Source organism: Larus michahellis, chromosome Z (assembly GCF_964199755.1).
Source record: "Larus michahellis chromosome Z, bLarMic1.1, whole genome shotgun sequence".
Lineage (NCBI taxonomy): Eukaryota > Metazoa > Chordata > Aves > Charadriiformes > Laridae > Larus > Larus michahellis.
The window spans coordinates 15,206,305-15,228,140 of record NC_133930.1 but is presented as its reverse complement, the minus strand read 5'-3'; the positions used below and the strand labels follow the sequence as shown (position 1 = coordinate 15,228,140).

Sequence of the window (21,836 nt, the reverse complement as noted above, 5' to 3'; positions counted from 1 at the left end):
GACCCTAGGTATTATACAAGTTGCTTAATCACCTTACCAACAAGAATCATTTGATTAAGCGTGTAACATGTTGCTTAATCACAGGAGACTTACAAATGAGCAAGTTCCAAGCTTCAGTTGATACAGACTCCTTCCAAATAAAAAAGCAAACGTTCAGAAGTTTACCTTGCTGTGAGTATGTAGTGTAGCAAGTCCTCAGGGGGAGCAGTACTGACAGAACCATGAAGTGATTCATCATTCACCCACCTTTTCCTGCAAAAGACTTATGAGGAAAGAAAACATTTCTATTTATTTGTTTCTTTAATTAGAAATGCATGCCAGACAATAGTCCAGATAATATTACTCTACTTAAGAATGAATAACTAAAAACCCAACCACACAGACTCCAGGCAGTTTAAGAGAAATTCAGGAAGAATGGACAAAGAAAGATAAGGAATGAAAAAAACCTTGTTTTTAGGATCTGGTTACACCATAGGGGAAAACACACTACACTCAAAAAGTTCAATTTAATCTAAACGCATAAAACACACAGTATCTTTAAAGTTTTCCCTGCGCTAATTTCTAAGGAATATTAAAACAAAAGTTTGTCCTCATGTATTTTGGCTTTCCTCGTGCACAAGTAACACAATATCCGTGCTAACAAGGAAAAAAAAAAGCATCAAAGGGGCAAATGGCTTCTGCTCCACCTAGAGCCTGACTGATGAATTCGGCAGACTTTGGCAATCATGGTCTTGCCCTTTGCCAGCACCCAGGACACTATATGGAGGGCTTTAGTTAGACTGGAGTTGACGTACATGTTATTGAAGTCTTGGCAAGTTGCTTTCCTAGGACTGTCTTCTCAAGCACCATCTAGCTCTATCTAGCATTCCTTTTACAGCTTTTACACTCACATTGTGATAGGATGAAACTCCACTTGACTTGCACAGCCCAGTCCTGAGGGACTGATTGTATGTCAGATCTCCCAAGACGTGAATCACCTGCAATTTCCCCCATGTAGAAGGGAGAGGGAAACATGCAGCAGCAGTATGGTTAAAAGCACTTGGGCACAGAGCATACAGGAGTCCAAACAGGAACAGGACTATGGATACAGCTATCTTCAACTTTTAATTTCCACTTCTTACGTTTCTGGACCTCTGCAGAATGCTGATAAAGACAGTCTTCTACCACTGCTTCCATAACAGAAATTGAAACTGCTTAGTAGGACAGATAACCAGGATGACCTGTCCCCAATAAGGCCAAGGACAGAACATTTGCTAATTTCAGAAGGGCCAGGAATTCACTCCAGAATGTCTTCTTAGCAGAAAACCTCCAATTTAGTACTTCAGAGCTACAGACACTGAAGTTTAATGACCCTGCATTAGATCCATCGGTTTTGAGCAGCTCTGAATTTCTCCAAAGGATCAAAGAAAACATTGCAACCTTTCCCCCCCGGGGCTCCGCCCCACATTTCTAAAGGTCACATGGAAAACATAGAAGAGTTCTGCATGCAGCACTGCAACCCAGGGCTCAATACCCACAACAAGCACCCCTGCTACAGTGTGCCCCAATATTTCCCTTGTGAGCACAAATGCTTCACAGAGAGGCCCTCATATTGCCTAATGTATAGGCTTCTGCATTCTTTCTTGCTATTATACCAATATCCTCAAAAGTATATGGCCAACACTAAAAGCAATGTGAATAAAAATTCTGAATATTTTTGAGAACCTAGGCCTAATCCACACGCAACTGGTAAGACTGTTCCAAGAACTGAATTAGGGAAATCCACATCTTTATATATTTTGTATGTTCAGATATTTTTTATCACCTGATCAAATTTAATACCTAAAAGTGGAAAAAATTTATATGTTTTGCCTGTAGTAAACAGCTCTGCTATAGAGCAGTGAGTGGCAAGTAAGTGACACAAAAGGAAGTTTTTCCAAGGCAGATTATGTTAAAACTTCTAGTAACTCTTCAGTAAATTATTATTCTTTTGAATTATACAAAATGAATATTGAGACACAAAGCCAAATCTTGCATGCCCTTTTTTAGAAAAAAAGTGAAAGTAAAACTCCCTTTAAAGTCAAGGGAGCTGACTCTCTGCTCTAAGACCAGTTTAATAGAAGGGTGGTCAGTTAGGTTCAGTGGTGTAACTCCTGCCTTAATTATATCAGCAGGATGAAAACCTGGTCCCACAGGACTCTTGATTTTGTAAACATCTTTGGGGTTGGACACAAAGCTATTTGCCCTATTTGTCATGTATCACTTAAATCCCACATTAAATACAGTGGAAAAGTGTTGTGGAAGTCATGACATATTAGACTATTTGTTTAAATTACTCCCTATTTGGAAAACAAATCCAAACTCTTTTCTGCTCTTAAGAGGCATTCTCTTAAGAGGCACTGAAATAAATATCTAACTTAACTATCCCTCTCCAGTCATTTACACTGCAGTTCACTGATGACACAGCTCCGATCACTTTTATTTATTTCTTTTTGGCCCTATGCTACTAAAGCACAGTGTAATATAATAAATGACCATCAGAATATTTTGGACAGCTACAGTGCTTTTTACTATTCAGTTTGTTAATAATCTAGTTTAATACTGTATAATAAATTGTGATAATATGTGCAATTCTAGGTATCAAAACAGTTTTCATGGGAAAAGTTCTGGAATTCTCTAATAGAAGATAGTATGAAGTAAATTTAAAGAAATGAAAGACTATTCAAGAAAAATAGAAATACAGTCCTTAATATTTTGGCTTAAATCGTCTCTATGCAGAAACTTCTGCCTATGACTGACAAATTAACCACATAGAGTAATTACTACCAACTAATGTCGAACACTTATTCTGTATTAACAATAATTAAGTACCTCTATAAAATCATTTAAATATCTGTGTCTTGGTCACAAAGATTAAAAGAGAACCAAAACAGTTGTACAAAATACTTTATCAATTTAACTTAAAAAAACACGATGATGATAATAGATTGACTACATCCTTGCAAAAAATTAAAATAATTGAAGAACAAAGGGAATGAAGTCAGGAAGCCAGGGAAGGTTTTTAGTTATCTAAATAATTCATCACCCTGAAAGAAGCTAAGTACTGCCTCTGAGAAATAGTGAGCAACTATCAAATGCCCCAAGGAAACTGACAATCACGACCACTGTTCCGGTGAATAGCTTGGTTCAGATTTGCCAATCTGAAAAAATATGAATATCTCATTAGAAAGACACAGTTCTTCATCTGAGAATGAATCACTGCTGACTTTTTTTTTTAAGCCTAAGATAAGCCACATTTTGTCACCATGCTCCAACCTGGAATCCTGGTGTACTGTTTCCATGAACTGCAGGTAAGAACAAGAAGCTCTCATGCCAGTGATTTTGAATATGAACTACGGAGACGTAATTTGAATACTTTTTCCTTTCTAGTTGCTTTTGTCATTAAGATAATTTCGCAATAGCATTCCTCTAGTCTATCACAGAATCAAAGAGCAATGTATCCAACTGTTGAAGAACTGCAAGGATGGAGATTCCAGAACTTCTCTGGGCAAATTGTTCCAGTGCTTAAACACCTTCACTGTGAAGGTTTTTTCTCCTTATAGTCATATATTCATTTTTCTCCTTATATTCATATAAGGAGAACATCTTCTTATATTCGCCTTATATTCATATATTCATTTTTCTTCTTTTATTTTTCTCCTTGGGTTTTCCTTGCTACAATTGGTGCCTGTTTCCTCTTGCGCTTTTGCTGTACACCTCTGCAAAAAGCTTAGCTCTGTCTTCTCAGTAACTTCCCATTAGTTAGGCAAGGACTGCAGTTAGACCTGCCCTTACTTTTCTCTACTCAAGGCTAAGCAAACTCAAACTCCTTCAGTGACTCCTATATGTGCTCCAGGCTCCAAAATCTCCTGGTGTCTCTCTGCTGCACTGAGTCCAGTCTGTCAGCCTTCTTTGTACTATGAGCCCTAAACTGGACACAGTAATTTAGAGATGGCCTCATAAATGTCAAACAGAAGGAAATAATCACTCCCCTAAGCTCTCATTCTTTGCCATCATTAACAACAGTAGTTCTGATTTCTGTGGTGAATCTGGTTACTGGGACACATTGTGAAATGATCTATAAAATGAGGGATAATACTAAGCCACAAGTTCAGGATGACTGGGCACAAAATGATCTGTCAGAGATACAGAAGTTAGCTGAGCAAGAAATTTTTCATTTTACCCTATATTCCTCCCCCTTCTAAAAATTCAACACCTATAGAGGAAATAAAGCAGACTTGCTTAGTCTTGTCAGTCTGTAGCCTGAATCACTGATAGATTTTTTAAAATCATGGATATATAGTTTACTTGTAATTCTTCCCAGTGGAAAAATGTAACCTGGGGTGTGACAAAACAGATACAAATGGATTCACCACTCCTCAACTTAACTTGAAATTAATCAGTACTGATAGATACATCAATGGAACAAAACCATTTTGGAGACCTGTTGGCAATTGCAATAATATTCAACAGCAACAGGAATTGTTCAGAGACCTGACAATTAAAGAGCAATCACACAAGAAGTGTAGACAGCAAAGGAGCGAATTACCTTGGGAAGCGATGAAATCTCCTTCAGTAGGTAGCTTGCAAGTAGTGTCCAGGTACAAATGATTTGTGCAAAGACTCTGCACTGAAGTGTGCCTCTGCTCTCCTGATTCCTGCAGTTCCCAATATGATACCCTTGCAAAATCAACAGCGCAGAGCTGACATCCAACTGAGGCAGCTTTATTTGAAACAGGGAGCAGTGTCAAGCCACCAGAAACCTATTGAGTGTTGGTAAAGCAGCATCTGCCAAAGCACCCTACAACTAAATGGATTCCTCTTCAAAATAAACATCACGCTGTTTATAGAAAACTTAATTTGCAACAGTTCTGAATTCTGAAAAAAATGAATAGCTGAGACACCAAATTCTTACACAGATGAACCCTTCCTTTAGTCCTTGTACTCAGGCTTTCTTCTCCCAAGCAATTTTAAAGATGGTTTCAACTACACTCAGCACAAATTGTGCATAAGACACTGAAAGCTCCTAATAAGCCTTTGTGATCTAATGGGTGAATAACAAGTTTAAAAAGCTGCACACGGAAGAAAGGAATTTCTATAATTAAGGTCTGATAGGCATGTAATCATTTGATCACTTAGGGATAGCTTTATCGCCTGTTTTCTTGATAAATAGAAAGGCTCTCTGATGCATGCTGTTGGTTTTCTAAAGAGCTTTGCCACAAGAGGAAAATGTTATGTCTTTCATGGTCCCATGAAGGCTGGAATCCAAACAAAAAAGCAATTAAATAGCGAAAAACAGAGTCTACAAATGTAAAGTGTTCAACAAACTGTGTAAGACTACTCGTGCCCCATTAGAAGGCAAATGCTAACAATTTTAGGGAAGGAATCGTATAATGGTGTGGCATGACTCATACCAACAGGAACAATAATTTTACTGTGTTTTCATGATCTACTTGTAACGCTGTTAGGATCCGGTTTACTCTGCTGGAGTAGGGACCAGTCCTGGCACGCAATACATAGATAAAAAGAGTGATAAAAAAGTTATGCCAAAAAAGAGTCAAAATCCAAAGAATGCGTGAACCACACTGGAATTCTGGAATTTATGATGTTTTCTCATTTACTCTGATCGCTTTGAGATAAAACAACAGATTTCAGCTGCTTAAAAGAAAGCAGGAGCAACGCTTTTTCTCTGTACGATTGCTTGCATTTCTGAGCAAGCCAACACCTTCTGGAAGGATCAGGAACAGAAGGTGTTCAAACCAAACCAAACCAAACCTCACCACCTGGCAGGAACAGCATCCTCATCCCGCCATGCACCTCTCACCTCAGAAATTTTTGCTCAGGTGAAACCAGCAGCTTTTATGCTGTAGTTAAGCAGTAACATCTTGAAAGTAGAGAAAGGTGTGTGTGTGTGTGTGTCAGTCATAAAACGCGTTCACTTAAACGGTAAGCAATGGGGCGGCCTGTTTGCGGAGGACGGAGGGGCCGGCTGCCCTCACTCCCTTCCTTCCCCCAGCCCTTCCGCGCCGAGGGATGCCTGGAGAAGCGGGGGTTAGTGGGGCGAAGAGGGCTCAACGGGCACCAGCAGGACTAAACTCCAAAGAAAAAACTCCGCAGAGTCTTTCAAAACGGGCGCCCGGGGTGGTGGAGGTGGGTTTTCCTCAGCGGAGCAGGTTGAGCTCCTCTCAGCGAGGGCGGCCGGGACCCGCCGGCGGGAGGCGAAGGGAAGGAAAAGTGGGGGGTTGCTGAGGGAACAAGGGGCTACCGCGAGAGGGAGAGACCGGCGTAACTCACCTGCGGCCGACCAGCAGCTCCCTCAGGAACGGGGCAGGGGGGAGGCAGGTCCCCGCCCGGCCGCCAGCGGGACGCGCCGGCCCCCCCGATCAGTGCCGGCGAGAGCTACGGGGCGGCCGGCCTCGGCCTTCCCTCCCTTTCCCGGGCAGGGCGGTGCCTCCTCCCGCCCACCTCGCGGAGGCCGAATGAGCAGCTTCTCAGGAATTTCCCACCCCGCCAGCTCCGGGAAGCACGGACCGTTCCCTTAACTGCCCTCCACAGGTCCGGGCGCTGGCCCGCCACACTCCCCCCGGCAGCGCCTGCCGCCCCCGCCATCATCTGCCCCCTCCATGAGCGGCGGCGGAGGCCGGGCCGCGTCGGAGACCCCGGGGCCAGGAGAGGCTGCGACGTCTGGCGTCAGTCAGGGAGAGGGGCCGACCCTGACGTGGCCCAGGAGGGAGAGGAGGACAGGCAGGCTTAGCCTGAGAGGACCATGAGGAGCAGAGAACCGACACTTTGCTCAAACGGACATTTTCCCAGTCGTCCAGTCCCAAGATGGTCAGAAACCACACGTTGGAGTGATGGCCCGTGGCCCCAGGCTTCCTGTGTCTCCTTGGTCTGGCTCCAGGGGATGGTTGCTCAGGCCACCAAGGCGGATGGGGTGAGGAAGTGGCCTGGTGGCTTGCAGCAGGGCTCGGGGTGGAGGCCATCATCATGGGGCTGGTGCTGCGCCACCATGCAGCTGTCTGACAGAATCCCACTCAGAAGCCACGTTAAGGAAGGTTATGGCTGACAAAGCCAAACTCTCCGCTCCCAAAACCGTAGGGCTGTAAAGCGGGAAGGGAGATGAGGAGTTCACTGTGTTGGCTGTGGGTCGCCATCTGACAGGCCTCAGTTCAGAGAGGTACAGTGTGCCGCAGGCTGCCTGGGTCACTGCTTCCACCAGATTTAGCCATGAAAAAGTTTTGTTTAAACCTGTAACTTACCCTTTTCAGGGTGTTCATGGTGAAGGTTTTGACAGTTTGTAGCACTTTTACATAAAAGACGTCTTCTCTTTTTTTTTTTTCCTAAGTTACGTTGTAGGTTAAACATAACGTACCTATTAAGACAGTGTTTTCCTTGCTGTCCTTTAGATTGTCTCAAATTCTTGATGCTTGGTTGCTTTTCCTCGTAAGGATGTGGACTGGGAAGTGTTCTGCCTTACATGTTAATTTACTTTCCGTAACTGCTGATATATACTTCTTTTTTTTTTTTTTTGTAACAGCGTAGTGTTCCCAACTTACACTTTGCTTGTGATCCACTTCAGCACCTTGATTCTTTTCTTCTGAATTGCTATCTAGATAGTTGTTCCCTGCCTCTTTTTATTGCAGTGCTATCTCATGCTTCTGTCATTTGAGTAACACCCAGCTTCTTTACTCAGGTTTTCCATTTTCTCATGATGCTTTTGCTTTCTAGTGAAGCAAATGATCCTTAGTCAAAGGATAGTTTTATTCTTCAGAGCCTTATTCTGGAGAATTAAATCTATTTCTTCCACAGAGTTCCTGTGCTGCTTGTGTGAGTCATGTAAACCGAACTTTTAACAGAGGGTCACCAGTTACTCATTTTTCATTGCCCACATACTGGTCTAGAGGCACTAGAACTAGACATTTACTGTTGTGTCAGAATTCCGAGGATTATGTACATGAAAGGTCATCTAACTGCTTAGTTTTACTGAAAATGCGAATCACATGTCTAAAATTGGATGCCAACATTTTGCCTTATTTTTTCTTATTTTTCTTGTATGCTTATTAACAACTCTGTAATATGCTAATAAGTCCTTTTCTCTGATGTTTTTAGACAGTATAATTAGAAAAGCTTACTGGAAATCTATCAATTCTATATTTGAAAGGAGGATTTCAATATTATGCATATACATACTGTTTTAAAGGTAATATATTGAGTCATTTTTCTGCTTTGAGCCCCCTCACCTATGTTTGAAAATGTTTCTTCTTTTAGGCCTCTACTGGAGATACCTGTTTAAACCTGCCTGTATATTTAACATTTTCTGAATCATTTAAACTCTGATGTGGATTATAGATGTTCATCCCTCTCTTGCCTCTCCGTTTGGGTAGCTGCTATAATCTCTGCTGCTGCTTTTGCACACTGATCAACATAATTCAGAAATTCCAGAAATGTAATATGTAATAGCTTATCCTTTGAATGCTCCAGACTTACAAACTTAAGAGCTCACTACTGTCTAGAAATAGTGTTCAAAGTACTAAGTACCCCAAAAGTACAAAGTACCCCAAAACCTAACAAGTTGTTGAATAATGTCTATAAGGAATTTTCTTGTCTGGTCGGAAAGCATTTCAAAAAGCAAGTTATCAGTTTTCTCATATTTGAGGTGGGAAAACTGAAAAAGAAAGAAAAGAACTAAGGTAAATCCACAAAAAAACTTGACACTGCAGCGTGTTGAGTGTCACAGTGTTTACAGAATTTAAAAGTCCCAAGTGAAGTGCCAAAGTTCTTTATATACCAAATCATAGCAATCTAGTTTCAAAAGACCTAGAAGACATCCAATGCAACCTGAGACTCCCTTTCTCTGTAATCACAGCTCTCAATTTCCCTCCTTCTGTCCTGGGTGCTTAGTTGCCTGTGTCTGTGTATCCGAGGCCCAGCTCTGATACAGCACAGCTGCATAACCTTGATTCAGACTGCTGTGAGAGAGCTGTGAGAACATCTGTAGAGAGATAACTAAGTTGAAAATACAGACAGAAATAGGGCTGTTGACATGAGATCGTTGGTAGTTCAAAGATTTGAGAGTGAAAGTACCAGCATGAAAAGGCATAAAATCCTAAAGGGAAAAATCACCTGGGGAAACCTGGTCAACCTAGCCAGTCTAGTTGGGGACTAGCCAGGAATCACTGTGTCGTGTTACCGGTGTTGGTGGAGCTGGTGGAGGATGGCAACTTCGCAATGCTGGGAATACTTTCCAGAGAACCATGGGAAGTGTCCCTTCCCTTTTTGACTCTTCCCCTTCCCCCTTCATGCCTGCTTGCCCAGCAAAAAATTCTTGGGTAGCTTAACATGAGTGGCAAGTATACTAATGCTTAGTCTAATAGCTTATTAAACCCTAGATAGCTCTTCTGTGTGTTAGCCAATAACTAACTGCTTTATTTTGAATTATATATATATTATTCTTGCAGAGTCTCCATGCCTGGCTAAAAGTACCTGAACAAACATACCAAGTGTGATGGATGCACTCAACTCCTTAACCAGACTAGTGTTAGTTGGGCACAGGCTCCAAATGAGGTAAAGATCTAAGCCATAACCAGGTCAAGAAGTTCTCTAGTTCCAATTGTTCTCTGAAAACCCAGAGGGACAGAGTGATACAGTGAGCATTATGAGCTTGGAACACTGATCATATGATTAACACATGAATAGCAGGTGAGTTTTCCAACACTCATTTATCAAGGAACAAAGAAAGTTATGGGTACAAGGAGTCTCATGCATACCTTTCCCATTGCATGTAATTTAACTACAATACAACCACTTTGTTCCATAAATCTGACAGCCTAAGTGAGCTTTCTTTGAGCTCTCCCTGCTTAACAGCTGGCTCGAGTTGGGACACCTCTCAGGGTTGCTCCTCAAGGCAGAGACCTCCCACCAACTGCAGATCTTATGTTAAGTGACTGATACCATGCATAACCTGATATTATAGTGCACTAAGATTTTTGTATTGCCAATTGTGAATCATTGTTATATCACTTGTGCAGTCACTAACAGTGAACATTGCCATCAAATTTTGTTAAGTCGCACTTTTACAACATCATATTTCAATAAAACCACTTTTGCTGATACTTTTTGCAGTGGTTCTAAATCTCCCATCTGCAACACCAAGAGGGGCCATAATAGACCTCCCATTCAAAGGAAGACTTCACCTGTCTGGTAAGTCCTGAAAGCCCCCAAGAAAGGCAATTTCAGAACCTTCCTAGGTGGCCTGTTGTAGTGCTGCACTTCCTTCCTAGGGGCAACGTTTTCCTAATATCCAACTTGAGCATCCCAAACCACGATTTGTGACTGTTGCCTCATGTTATCTTGTGCCATCTGCCACCACCAAGAACAGTTGCCTGTTGGCTTTTGGGTAGTTGTAGGTTGCCTTTAGGTGGTCCCTTAGCCTCCTCTTTGGGAAACTAACCAGGCTTCTAGTTCATGTTCTCTAGGCCACTGATAATCTTGATACCCCTGTACTGTATCTTCTCCTGTTTCTCAACATCTCTCTTGAACTGGGCTGCCCAAAACTGGACACAGTATTACAGTCTCCTTGCTGCTAATCAAAGGCAGTATCATAGCCCTGCATAAGCACACAGAGCTCTCTAATGCTTCCTGTTTGTTCGTTAGTGTAGCATCACTTCAGGTGGGCACCCAGGTGTGATAATTCCCCCCAAAGTATGAGAACTTCCCCATAATGCTGTTCTTTCAGCCTCAGTATTTGTGTGCATAAGCTTGGGGTGGGCATCCTGTGATTGCCAACCCAGTCCACCTTCCTCACTTCATTCTCAGTCATCATCTCTCTCATCATTCCTAATTTAAAGCTCTTGTTATGATGTCCAACCTGTTGGCAAAGATTCTTTTGCCTCACTTAATCAGGTTGCTGTAGTCTCCTCCTAGCAGTCCTCAATGCTCAGCAAGTGTCCCATGGTCATAAAAGCTGATTCCTTACTGTTGTCACCAGCTTTGCAAACATGTATTGACCCACGGAATTCTCCACTCACTGAGGGCACCTTTCCCATTCACTGGCAGGATTGAGGCGATATCACCTGAACTCCATTGTTCTTGTGTCTAAACTCCAGAGCCAGGTGGTCACACTTGATACACTCAGGTTCTCCCCTCACAGTTTCATTGCTGCCCACATGAAAGATCAGCACAGGATACTAGTCTTAGTGCCTAGAAGATCAGCATGGGATACCCAGTCTCAGTGCCAGCAAGCCTAAGCACTCCCTCCACAACATCCTGGATCCAAGCCCCCAGCAAGCAGAAGACTCCCTAGATAGTAGGTTAGATCAGGGAATAGAGCTTCCATCCCCCATATCAGGGACCCTCCCACTATGACTCACCCTCTGCATACTTAGGCTCATCTGTCTCTCCTGATGCTTTGTTATACACTTCCTAGGGTCTCATCTGCTTCCAGGACATATTCTGTAGCTGCTGAGAAGGAGCCATCCTCTTGGTGCCAGAAGTCACAACCTTCCAGCCTTCACTATCATGGGAGTCTCCATTTCCCAACCCAATGCACACAGGTGCTGCCTATCCCTGCTTCAGTGCAGTTGGGGATTCAAGTTTTTGTATCTGTAGAATCTTGGTGTTCTGGTGAGCTGCACTACACTAGGCCTCTCTCTAGCATTCTCCCTAGTCAAGAGTCAGCTGTAGGCAAGAGCTCAAAGCACCTTTTTATTATGAATAGCTGACAGAACTTATTAGGAATTGCTAGACCTCGTTAGAAGTCAAGGCCTCTGGAAGCTGTCTTTTCCTGGCAGAAGTAGAATCATAGAATGTGTTGGGTTGGAAGGGACCTTTAAAGGTCATCTAGTCCAAACCCCTGCAGTAAGCAGGGACATCTTCAACTAGATCAGGTTGCTCAGAGCCTCATCAAGCCTGGCCTTGAATGTCTCCAGGGATGGGGCCTCCACCACCTTTCTGGGCAACCTGTTCCAGTGTCTCACCACCCTCATTGTAAAGAACTTCTCCCTAATGTCTAATCTAAACCTACCCTGCTCTAGTTTAAACCATTGCCCCTTGTCCTATCGCTACATGCCCTTGCAAACAGCCCCTCCCCGGCTTTCTTGTAGTCCCCCTTCAGGTACTGGAAGGCTGCTATAAGGTCTCCCCGGAGCGTTCTCTTCTCCAGGCTGAACAACACCAACTCTCTCAGTCTGTCCTCGTAGCAGAGGTGCTCCAGCCCTTGGCTCATCTTTATGGCCCTCCTCTGGACCCACTCCAACAGGTCCATGTCCTTCTTGTGCTGAGGGCTTCAGAGCAGGACACAGTACTCCAGGTAGGGTCTCACGAGAGCAGAGTAGAGGGGGAGAATCATCCTTCTGGATCTGCTGGCCATGCTTCTTTTGATGCAGCCCAGGATGCGATTGGCCTTCTGGGCTGCAAGCACACACCTTTAGCCCCAACGTAGAATGAATCACACCCATATCCTGATTCTTATATTTTTTTCTTAAAGATTTCCACTGCCAGAAACTCCACTGCCTTCCAAGGCAGTCTCTGGCTAGGACCTAATTATCCTTAGTGGTAGAAAGTTCTCTCATACATAAACCAAAAATAGTTACTAGCTCTTTAGGCCCACTACTGCCTACAAATTAACAGAGACCGAGTTGTTATTTTCTGTTTTGCAGCAGCCTTTGAAATATTGAAGATTAATAACAGGACACCCTCAGCCCTCTCTAGGCTAAACAAGCTCAATTATTTCAGTGGTTTAAAGAACGTGATCATCGCTATTCACATCTCTCTTGAAGTCCAGTTCTGACAGAAGAAATGGAGGACACAGCACTCCCAATGCTGTATTTACGTAGAGGTGATACCTCTGTTCCTACCTGTCTGTGTATTTGCTGTTTCCTCAGAAGCAGAACATAATAACATTTAAGACCCCCCCATGATGTTCTGTAAGTCACAGATCATTTTATCTTGCCAACTCTTCCCTTTCCTGCTTCTTCAATTATTTCTGCTTAAGACTACAGCCTTGCACTTTCCGTATTGAAACACCATTTCTGTAATTTATCAAGATGCTCTTTAATCTTAATTCTGATGTGCTCATGATCCCTCATAGCTTCATGTCATTTGGAAATCCTAGGCATCTTCTGTTTTATCAGACAGATTGTTGATTGCCAGCAGCCGGGACAGATCTTTCCAACTCCACTCAAGACATGGTTCCTTCTTAACACTAAGCCACTGCTAACTGCTTTCTGTCTGCACAGCGGCAACTTCCAAAACCAAAGTAAAGCAAGCCATTGTTTTCCATAAACAACGTTCCTCATGCAAGATTTAATTCCTAGCCAGGAACAATTTCTGTTTAGAGTCAGTAGTTGCAGAAATACTGTTTCAGAGCAAATGGTAGTGGAGTGTTCTTGATCTGAACTGCACTGGACGGAACAATTTCAGGTGTACTTTTTAGTGCAGCCAGAATGCCAAGAGGTTTTCAGGAGTATTCATGGAGTTCCTCTGGGAGTAATTTTGGTCATCCCACGGCTGCAGAGGAAAGTCATTGAAACTGTATAGCCATGTTATTGTTGGACTGAGCTAATATTCTTTGCTACTCAGTAGACCTCTCAGCTTGGTGTAAAGCTAGGATTCCTCACTGCCAACCTGAAATGTCTCATGAAATGTAGGAGGGTGGAATGGCGTAATTATCTGCATTTGTTTTGCAGGTGCATCCCGAGTGTCCTGCACAAACAAGCTTTGAGCTTTCTGTAGACATTTCCATTGTGCCTATGGTAGGTCACTGTAAAGGGCAAGGCCTGAGCTTGTATTGAATTGCAGTGTATTGTACACAAACTTGTGTGGTTCCAGCAACAGTCTCTCCTCCAGATGTATCTCTTTGATCAAGTAATGAAGGTGATTCCTAACAAGAGATGGTGCAGGTATTATATATGTATAATCTGAAAAGATTTTAGCTAATATGTAACAAGTGTAGGCTTGTTCTAAAAAATGAAAAGCACAGTAGCATAAATAAATTATGGGATTATTGAAGAAAAAATGATTGGTTATTTGCCGTAACTAATAATTGCACAAAAATCCCCGTGTTAAACAATTGTTATTAAGATAACCCAGGAGTGAAATGTAAGGAAATATCAACATTAGAATAAATATATTTAATTTCAAGTCACTTTTTAATGTATATACATGGTTATATAGTGGTTAATTATTTCAGTTATGGTTTTACTCACAAGGTCCATTTCCCACTGAACACTGAAATACCTGAAGTTCATTTATTCTGTAGGTCTTCCTTATTTCATTTTCTCCCAATTGTCAAGTGGAAAGGCTGCAGCTTAGTTATACTGAAATATTTAAACCCAGCTCAGAAAATGAAAAATTTTGTTCTCTATATTATTTTTTTTTATGGTCCTTGTCCATGATGGCATATAATCCAAATTTATATATCAATTTAATCTCATAACAATCTCCCATCTTTTCCCCACCTAATTTAGTTGGAAACTAAAGATGCCAAAGCTACCAAAATTTTCTAGTAGTATTAGAAATGCAGTTGGGTTCAGCTAAGTACAGTAATAATTTCATCACTAACTAATGAGTACTTACACCATTTAGGCACTTATTTACCCCTGAGATTGGTTGGGGTCTAGACACCAGCATCTTCCAAGTACCTTTCAAAGTCCTAGTTTCTCCTCTGAGTAGATAAGTTCTGACCTGCTCATGTCGCAGAACTATTCTTTCCCATCGGCTTGCACGAGACACAAGTAGGCTGCCTCTCCAACTCCCGTGAGCTGCTGTGTCTTTCTAAACAATTACCCAGCCTTAACTGGAGGGCAGTGGCTGTCTCCATTTACACCGTCCTTAAACCTGTGCCTTTAGTCGTTCTTTGGGGTTGTTCCAAGCATGTATTTGAAATTCTTTCAACGGAAGAGAGAACTGAATCCTTTTCTTTGCTTTCAAGTCGAGCACTCTGGTCAGTAGGCTATTATAAAAGGTCCTCACATTTTAAAAAAGGGTGTCCTCAACACCTTCCTGTGAGGGCCAAATATGTGCAACATGTAATAATCATACCCTGAGAAATGAACTTCCTGGGAATTCCCCCACCTAGTTTTTGACCTAGTTTTGAAGCATTTGTACAGGCTGTACGCTCCTCACAGTCAAGCAATTCTGTGCATATGAAGAGATGACAAGTGTATTCAGTTTTGGGTTAACGAATAGCTAGATGGGATTCGAAAGAGGGAATTAGCTTTTGCCTAAGAGCCTGGTTAGGTGACTGTGTGGCTTACTGGCTCATCCCAAAGTGATTAAGCTCAAAGACATCCACTCTCTGGATCCCAAATTTGAGACACTTAGGGTATTATTTAAGATTAGTTTTTTCTTAGGAGAAACTCTCTGCTACCATCTTGTGGCAACCTAGAGGAAGAGACAATTAGCGCAAACTTACTTCCGTGGGAGTCACGGGTTAAAACGCATTCCGTATTTGGAGTGTTGGACTCATAAATTATCGAGAGTATGATCGGACATTTCACGATCGGAGAGCAAACAGCACAGTGTGTTGGAACAAAGTAGTTGTTCCACTGTCATATGTTGCAATTGTGTGCTCGAATATTCTGGATACATGCTTTTTTTTTTCTGTGAGAAAGTTTGCTAGGATGAAAAGGAGCCCAGGATTTCTGTCTGTGTGATCAGAAGATTAGTTATGGTGGTAACAGGGCTATTTGATGACCTTAATGGTTACATTAGACTGCACTTACATACATATATGCATATGTATATATACAGTACTGTCTCTCATGTCCAGATTCAGCAGCCTGTTTTAAGTGATTGTATAATGGAGTTGAACATATCCAGAAGGAGGAGCAGATGGTTCCCCATGGATTCTTGCTGTGCTATGGACTCACTCTGATATAAGAACAGATGTGAAGTCTTCTGCCCAGTATCTGATGGAGAAATCACGGGTGTTTTCCACTGAAGCCATTAACAGTAAAGGAGCTCTAGTTGATACCCATTATTATTCAGCACAGATGAAATTGCGGTAACCAGAGGAGAACGAGACAAGGCATTGGGGCAAGTAGGCAGTGATGGTGTAGGATGACGTCCCTTTTTGCCCAGCATTTGCAGAGCAAAAATCAAGGATGTATGAATGACTCTGGGGCCATATCAGTGTATGGACACTAATGCTTTCAAAGTGCAGCATACCAGTTGGAGATAGCAGCTAGCAAGAGATGCCACGTAGGTTACTTGTCTGAAAAAGTACTTCTGGTGGCATGGGACTAGCCTAAGGCCATTCCTGAGTTCTCAGACGCAGCAAGCCACTGACAGGACATGATGGAGAACAGGCGTGCTTCTCTGCCAGATAGTTACACAAATGAGACTGAGGCAAAGGACTGTTTCCCATGGGGTGAGAGTTGTCTTGCTAAAAAAAAAATTAGTTGTTTCCATAGGTATTCCACATTCCCAAATGAATACTCTGCTATTCTAACCCATAAGAGAATTATTTGGTTTACACACAGTTTCAGGGTATGTATGTCTACTGTAGACTGAATTGAGAAATCCGAACTAGCAGGCTAAATGGGCTTGCTGCAGCCAGATGCTTTCAGGCCTCTCTGCTAGTTATTTAAAATGAGCGTGGGGTTTTCCACTGGATCAAGCATTGGGGACAGGAGAACAACTCTAAACAGTCTCCAGATTTCCTTTAAATACCATTCTCAGAAACTGATAAGTCATTTGGACTGAAGTTTGAAAAAACACACAGCAGCCTATGAGACAACTGGCATAGAAAATTACAGCCCCACTGAGTTTTTCAGCTGAATAAACAAGTGACAGCAGCATCTTAAAATGATAACACTACCATTATATACCTGCTTATACGTCAGTCCACAGTAGTCAATAAAATTAATTGGAAATGGGCTTTGTAAGCCCTTTGGTGATGTAGGTGAGAAAAATGAAGTTTGTTTTGTCCTGTGTCTTGGCTTTGGATTGCTGTATTCAGCAGTCTTGTTCCTGGAGAGTTGTGTTCAATAGAAAGTCCACGGAAAGCAGAATCAAGCCCTAGTAGAGGAGGTAAGCTTTCTCAGATGCTGTACAACTCAAAATACTTCAGCAACAATCAGAATCCTTTCTTTATAAGGTGTTGAAACATCCTGGATGACAAACCGAATGCATTTCATGGAGAAATGAAAAATGCTGGGTGTTATGTGGGTGTGCCAGATGTAGAAACCCAAACTTCCACTACTGAGAATTAATGAGTTGTCTCTTTCCTCTTCCCCCCAAATTTAGAGTCTGGCTCTAAAGAAGAAGAAATTCATGGGATTTAAAGAAAGAAAAAATTGGAATGCAGAAGGTCTTGAAATTTTAGGTACATTAGTGTTGTGTACTAATTCTTCAGTAGACTGAGATTCTCAAATATTTAAGTTTACACCGTGAATACTGAATGCTATTACTGGTTGAAACTTGAATGTGTATTTAGTGAATGAATCAATTAGAAATTAATCATAAATTCACAATAGAAGATGATATAATGTGAATGCCTGATGTAACATATAAAAGGCTGGCTGTATTATTTAAAGAAAATTGCAGCTTGGATTCTTTGGATGTTTCAGCTCAGTGGTTTGATGGCTGATGTTTGGTGCAGTGTTTCCTATCTGCCATATTGAGTCAAAGAATCTCTTTGGCAAAGCCAGTGTTGCGTTGAGCAGTGCATCTAGGTGAGGCTGAGGAAGTCTAGCTTGCGGAAGAGGAGGCACTGGAAGCACAATCTGGAGTAATTGACTGAGAGCACCAAGCAATCAGACACTGCTTGGAGTGCCAGAATTTGGGGTCTCTGTGGCTCATAGTGCCAGTTAATGACAATTAACTAGGGAGGATTCAGACTTTGGAAGGAACAGCTCAAAGAAAATGTCATTAGAGCTCTTTGCGAGCATACTCACAAGTATTGTCCATGCTTCAGGGGATTATGGGCATTCCTACACCAGCATTTCCAGCTCTAGCATTGTATCAGCAAGCCTCTGCTGGTGATACAACTTACGCTAGAGAAAAGTTTTGCTCTCTTCACTGTCCACACTGCTTCCGTGAGAAAAATACATGTGCGAACCGGTGGCTTTTCTGCTGATGTAGGGTGTGTTTGCACTGGGCTGTAGGCCACACACAAGGTCAGACATGTATCACTTAGCAGTATGATGATTTTTTTTCTCTGCTGAAATACGTATAGCGACTTGCAGATCAAGTCTTTTTCTACAAGGGTAACTTTTCAGATTTAGCCATAAAGCTTTCCAAGATAAGAAGCACAGCAGGAATATTATCAGCCTCATACTAGAGTGTTTTACCCAGGGAAGTGCCTCAGTGCGTACTCGATACTTGCTTGATACACTATTCCATGACAAGAGATTCCAGGGGTAAATGTCCCCCAGGCAAGGCTAGGTGGCGCACTAGATTAATACATTAAAGTTTTTCAGACGTTTTAACGTCTGCAAATTCCTGTAAATTTCCACAGCCTCATATGTTTATTGACACATCGATGCATTGATTAATGTGGGAGAATCTCATTGCTTTTTTGTGGCTTTTCTGATTCATCATTTTTCATATTCATCCAAGTAAAAGTCCACATAAAAAAGCTTCCAAGGTACTTTTTGGACAAAACGACATAAATACTTTTCTCAGTTTTTGTACGTTGCCTTCCAAGCAGAACTGTAGCTGAGGGTAAACAGGGTCTGGCTGCTTCTAATTTGGGAAAATTAGAGTTTATTTCATTCTTACTGCCCTCTTGAATACTGCAGGGGTGTGTTTATACATGTGTTGTGTACCAGTAAACCACTGTCTCCAAATGCTTACCAAACATTAAAGAAATCCTCAATGTCAGCTTTTTCCTCCATGGAAAAGGAAAAATTTCTGAAAATACATTATTAGTGTACCCTCAGTACTTCTTCCATCTAGCATTAAAAAAAAGAAAAAAGAAAACAAAAAGCTGAGTCTAGTAGTGAAAATTGCTGTTTTGCTTGGAAAAACTCAGGAGATCTACCTGGATAGTTTTGTGAAGCTACTTAGTAAATGTTAAATACAATAATTTTTCCTTGCCAAATTAGGTTGTAGCAGACTGCTAGTTTCTCAGATAGAGAATATTGTTTATATAAAAAGCTCCAGATAAGTGTCTGTCTTAAGTATTGTTATTTGCAGAAGATAAGTAAGTGATGATTAATGAGTTATTTATATTCTTCAGAGAGGTCAGGAGAGGAGTTATCAATATTTGAGCAGCAGTATGTGGAATTTTAAATAACCCCAATTATCAGAAAGGTTGAGGGTAACAGTCAAATGGTTAATGTACTGAGCATTTAGCATCTGCTCCTGTGAGGTGTCAAGTGCCTTTGCAAGGCACTGAGTGCACTCAAATTACATTAAAATAATGAAGGGTACTCACTTCCTTCCAGGAGATTCTCAGCCACTGGCAGGATAAAGCTATTAGCATCCAGGCAGTAATGGATAGTAGAAAAAATCCATTTCCTTCTTTCAATTATTTTTTTTTATTTTTTGTGGATTTCTGCTCGTGAAATGGCTTGCAGAAGTTACCAATGCTCTGTAAACACCAGGCTGAGAGCTGAGTGTCTGCAAGCAAAGTATCTCCTGCCTGCTCTGAGACACAGGGTAAGCACAAAACCAGAAGACAACAGAGAAAAACTGAAGAGTGTAAGAGGCCATGAAAACCTTTATGTGTTAGATTCAAGCCCTTCACTACAGTCTATTTCTGTAGCGTAGGGCAGCTTCAGGCATCTCAGCATGATGTGGCCTACTCCTTTGCCTGCAGACACATTGGTGTCAGCTCTCTGCTGCCAGGCTCTGCCCTGAGCTAGAAATGCAATTGCTTAACAAGCTAATTCTGCGCAAATCCCAAGAATAACAGCACACAGCTCATATCAGCTCATATTTTTAACTTGTTCCAGGCTAATCTGCTTGTCCCATCATGGAGTTAAGGAAGGAGCTGGTTTAGATCCACTTTGGTAGTTTTCTATTAGGGTTCCTAGTCTTAAAATTGCCAGAGCTGTGCCAGCTTTTTATGTTATTTTCAACCACTACAAGACAGTTTCCAGCAGGTTTAGACCAGAAGGAAAGTAACAGTAGTATTCTGTAAGAGAGCAACAGCACCTGAAAGAAACTGGGTGGATATAGAAGTGTGAACCAAGGTGATGCTGCTTTAGAACAGCAAATACCTCCTACTTAGGCATTTTTATTGAGCCAGTTTTACTGAGCCAGTGTCCACACACTTTGTACAGTGTAATCGTAAGAGATACATGCAGAAAGCTGTATGAGGAAGTATTCTGGAGTTTGAGTGGTAAGGCACCCTGATGAAAAAGCCAGCAATAGGAAAGTGCTTAAATTATTGAGGAAGCTCTCTCCTGGAACCTCAGTCTCCTCTGTGGCAGGTCCTGCACAAATATTGGACAAAATAATGTAAACTCCAAACAGCTGTGGAAATTTAAAGTAAAAGACAGCTGATGGGTATATGCAGAAAGGGAAGCACGAAGAAACAAGATTTGTTATGTGATAAGTAGCGGTAGCAGAATTATGTGACAGTCTAGCTGTGGTTGAAATTTCAGCAACCTTATGATATTGAGTGTGAAGGTGCCCTAGGGAAGCAAACACACTACATGCATTTCTCGAAGTGTTCAAGCATGGCTTCCATTCTAGGTCTATGTCATGTCACCAGGTCTGGGCTGGAACAGGCTGCTGAGTATTCTCAGCTCCTCTCTGTGGGAGAAAGTAAACCAGCAGGGTTTCTGAAGTTGGCACTGTGAGATAGTGCTAGGCCCCAGCTTAACCCCAAGCCACAGACAGAATTGTGGGTCTCCTGGGAACCACTGTCATCTTTGTAGAACTATGTTCTTTCTCCACTCAGCTCTCTGAGGGATATGGTGAGTGTCTTGTGGTTCCTAGCCCTCTGGTTTAAGGGTCAGCAAGGTTGTCTATGCTTGGGTTAGTCCACGAAAGGCCTTGAAAGAAAAGATATTTGGTATCACAAAGAAGGGACGTCAGTGGTATTGTACAGCAAGAAAAGGGACCAGCCAAAATGAAAGACAAAGACAAAATATTGGCAATAGTATACTGGACAAATATGAGCAGGTCAAGCTGGGCAAGGCTGGAGAGGGGAGTTTCTTAGTGGCTGACGTGGGAGACAGCAGTCTTCAGAAGAGTTTTAGCTAGCTATACAGATAGAAGAGACTAAGTTGTAGAAATGTTATGTGGGAAGGATGCTTAAAATTTAGACCTAACCTGCAGATAAAGACATGAGAGAGGGTTAATTCCAAGGTTATTGACCTGAGAGTCTAGGTGGTTTTATCTCAGAAAAGGAGAGTATGGGAAGTGTACTGGATTTCTGAGGGGGTTAAGATTGACATCAAATTTCTTTCATCAAATTTGCTCTTCTTTCACTTCCTCTCAACATCTTTCTCTTCTTTTCTTTGCTACTCCATGTGATTTTCTGACCAGCTAGAGCAATTCTTTGTGTGTCGTTACTGATCCACTGCTTCACTATCAAGTTCTGCCTCCTGTTCTAGACACTGAATGATCTTCCAATTACCAGGTTATAACTTTACATGTCTAATAGTTTGTTCTTATTCCTAGCAGACATAGAGAAGAAATCAAGAAGTGTCCTTAAATTAATGTAAATTCATTTTTACACCATTTCAAGTGATGAAGTGATAACTTTTGTTTAAAAAATACACTTCTTTTGCTTACTCATGCTTGTGAAACATTATCCCAGAAGAAGAAATAAGAACTTCTTCATTTGATCAGTTCACATAAATGGAAAGTACTCCTCAGCAAACCTGTGTTATCTGCTGTTTCTGACCATAATGCCAATT

At 41.8% G+C, this 21,836-nt stretch overlaps 1 protein-coding gene across 5 annotated transcripts in view; it reads right to left on the bottom strand.

Moving 5' to 3' along the window:
• OSMR (oncostatin M receptor) overlaps positions 1-6,449 on the bottom strand; it is a 33,284-nt gene extending 26,835 nt beyond the window's left edge. Inside the window, exons 1-3 of one of the 5 annotated variants that reach the window (XM_074570991.1) lie at positions 6,313-6,424; positions 4,568-4,741; positions 166-262 (exon numbers count right to left, since the gene is read on the bottom strand). In XM_074570991.1, the coding sequence (XP_074427092.1) occupies positions 166-238 (73 nt within the window). In that variant the 5' untranslated portion in view covers positions 239-262; positions 4,568-4,741; positions 6,313-6,424. Of the gene's footprint in view, positions 1-165; positions 263-890; positions 964-4,567; positions 4,742-6,312 lie in introns of those variants that run through there. The other 4 variants (XM_074570992.1, XM_074570989.1, XM_074570993.1 and 1 more) reach the window with 4 other exon arrangements.
• Positions 6,450-21,836: the final 15,387 nt, after the last annotated feature.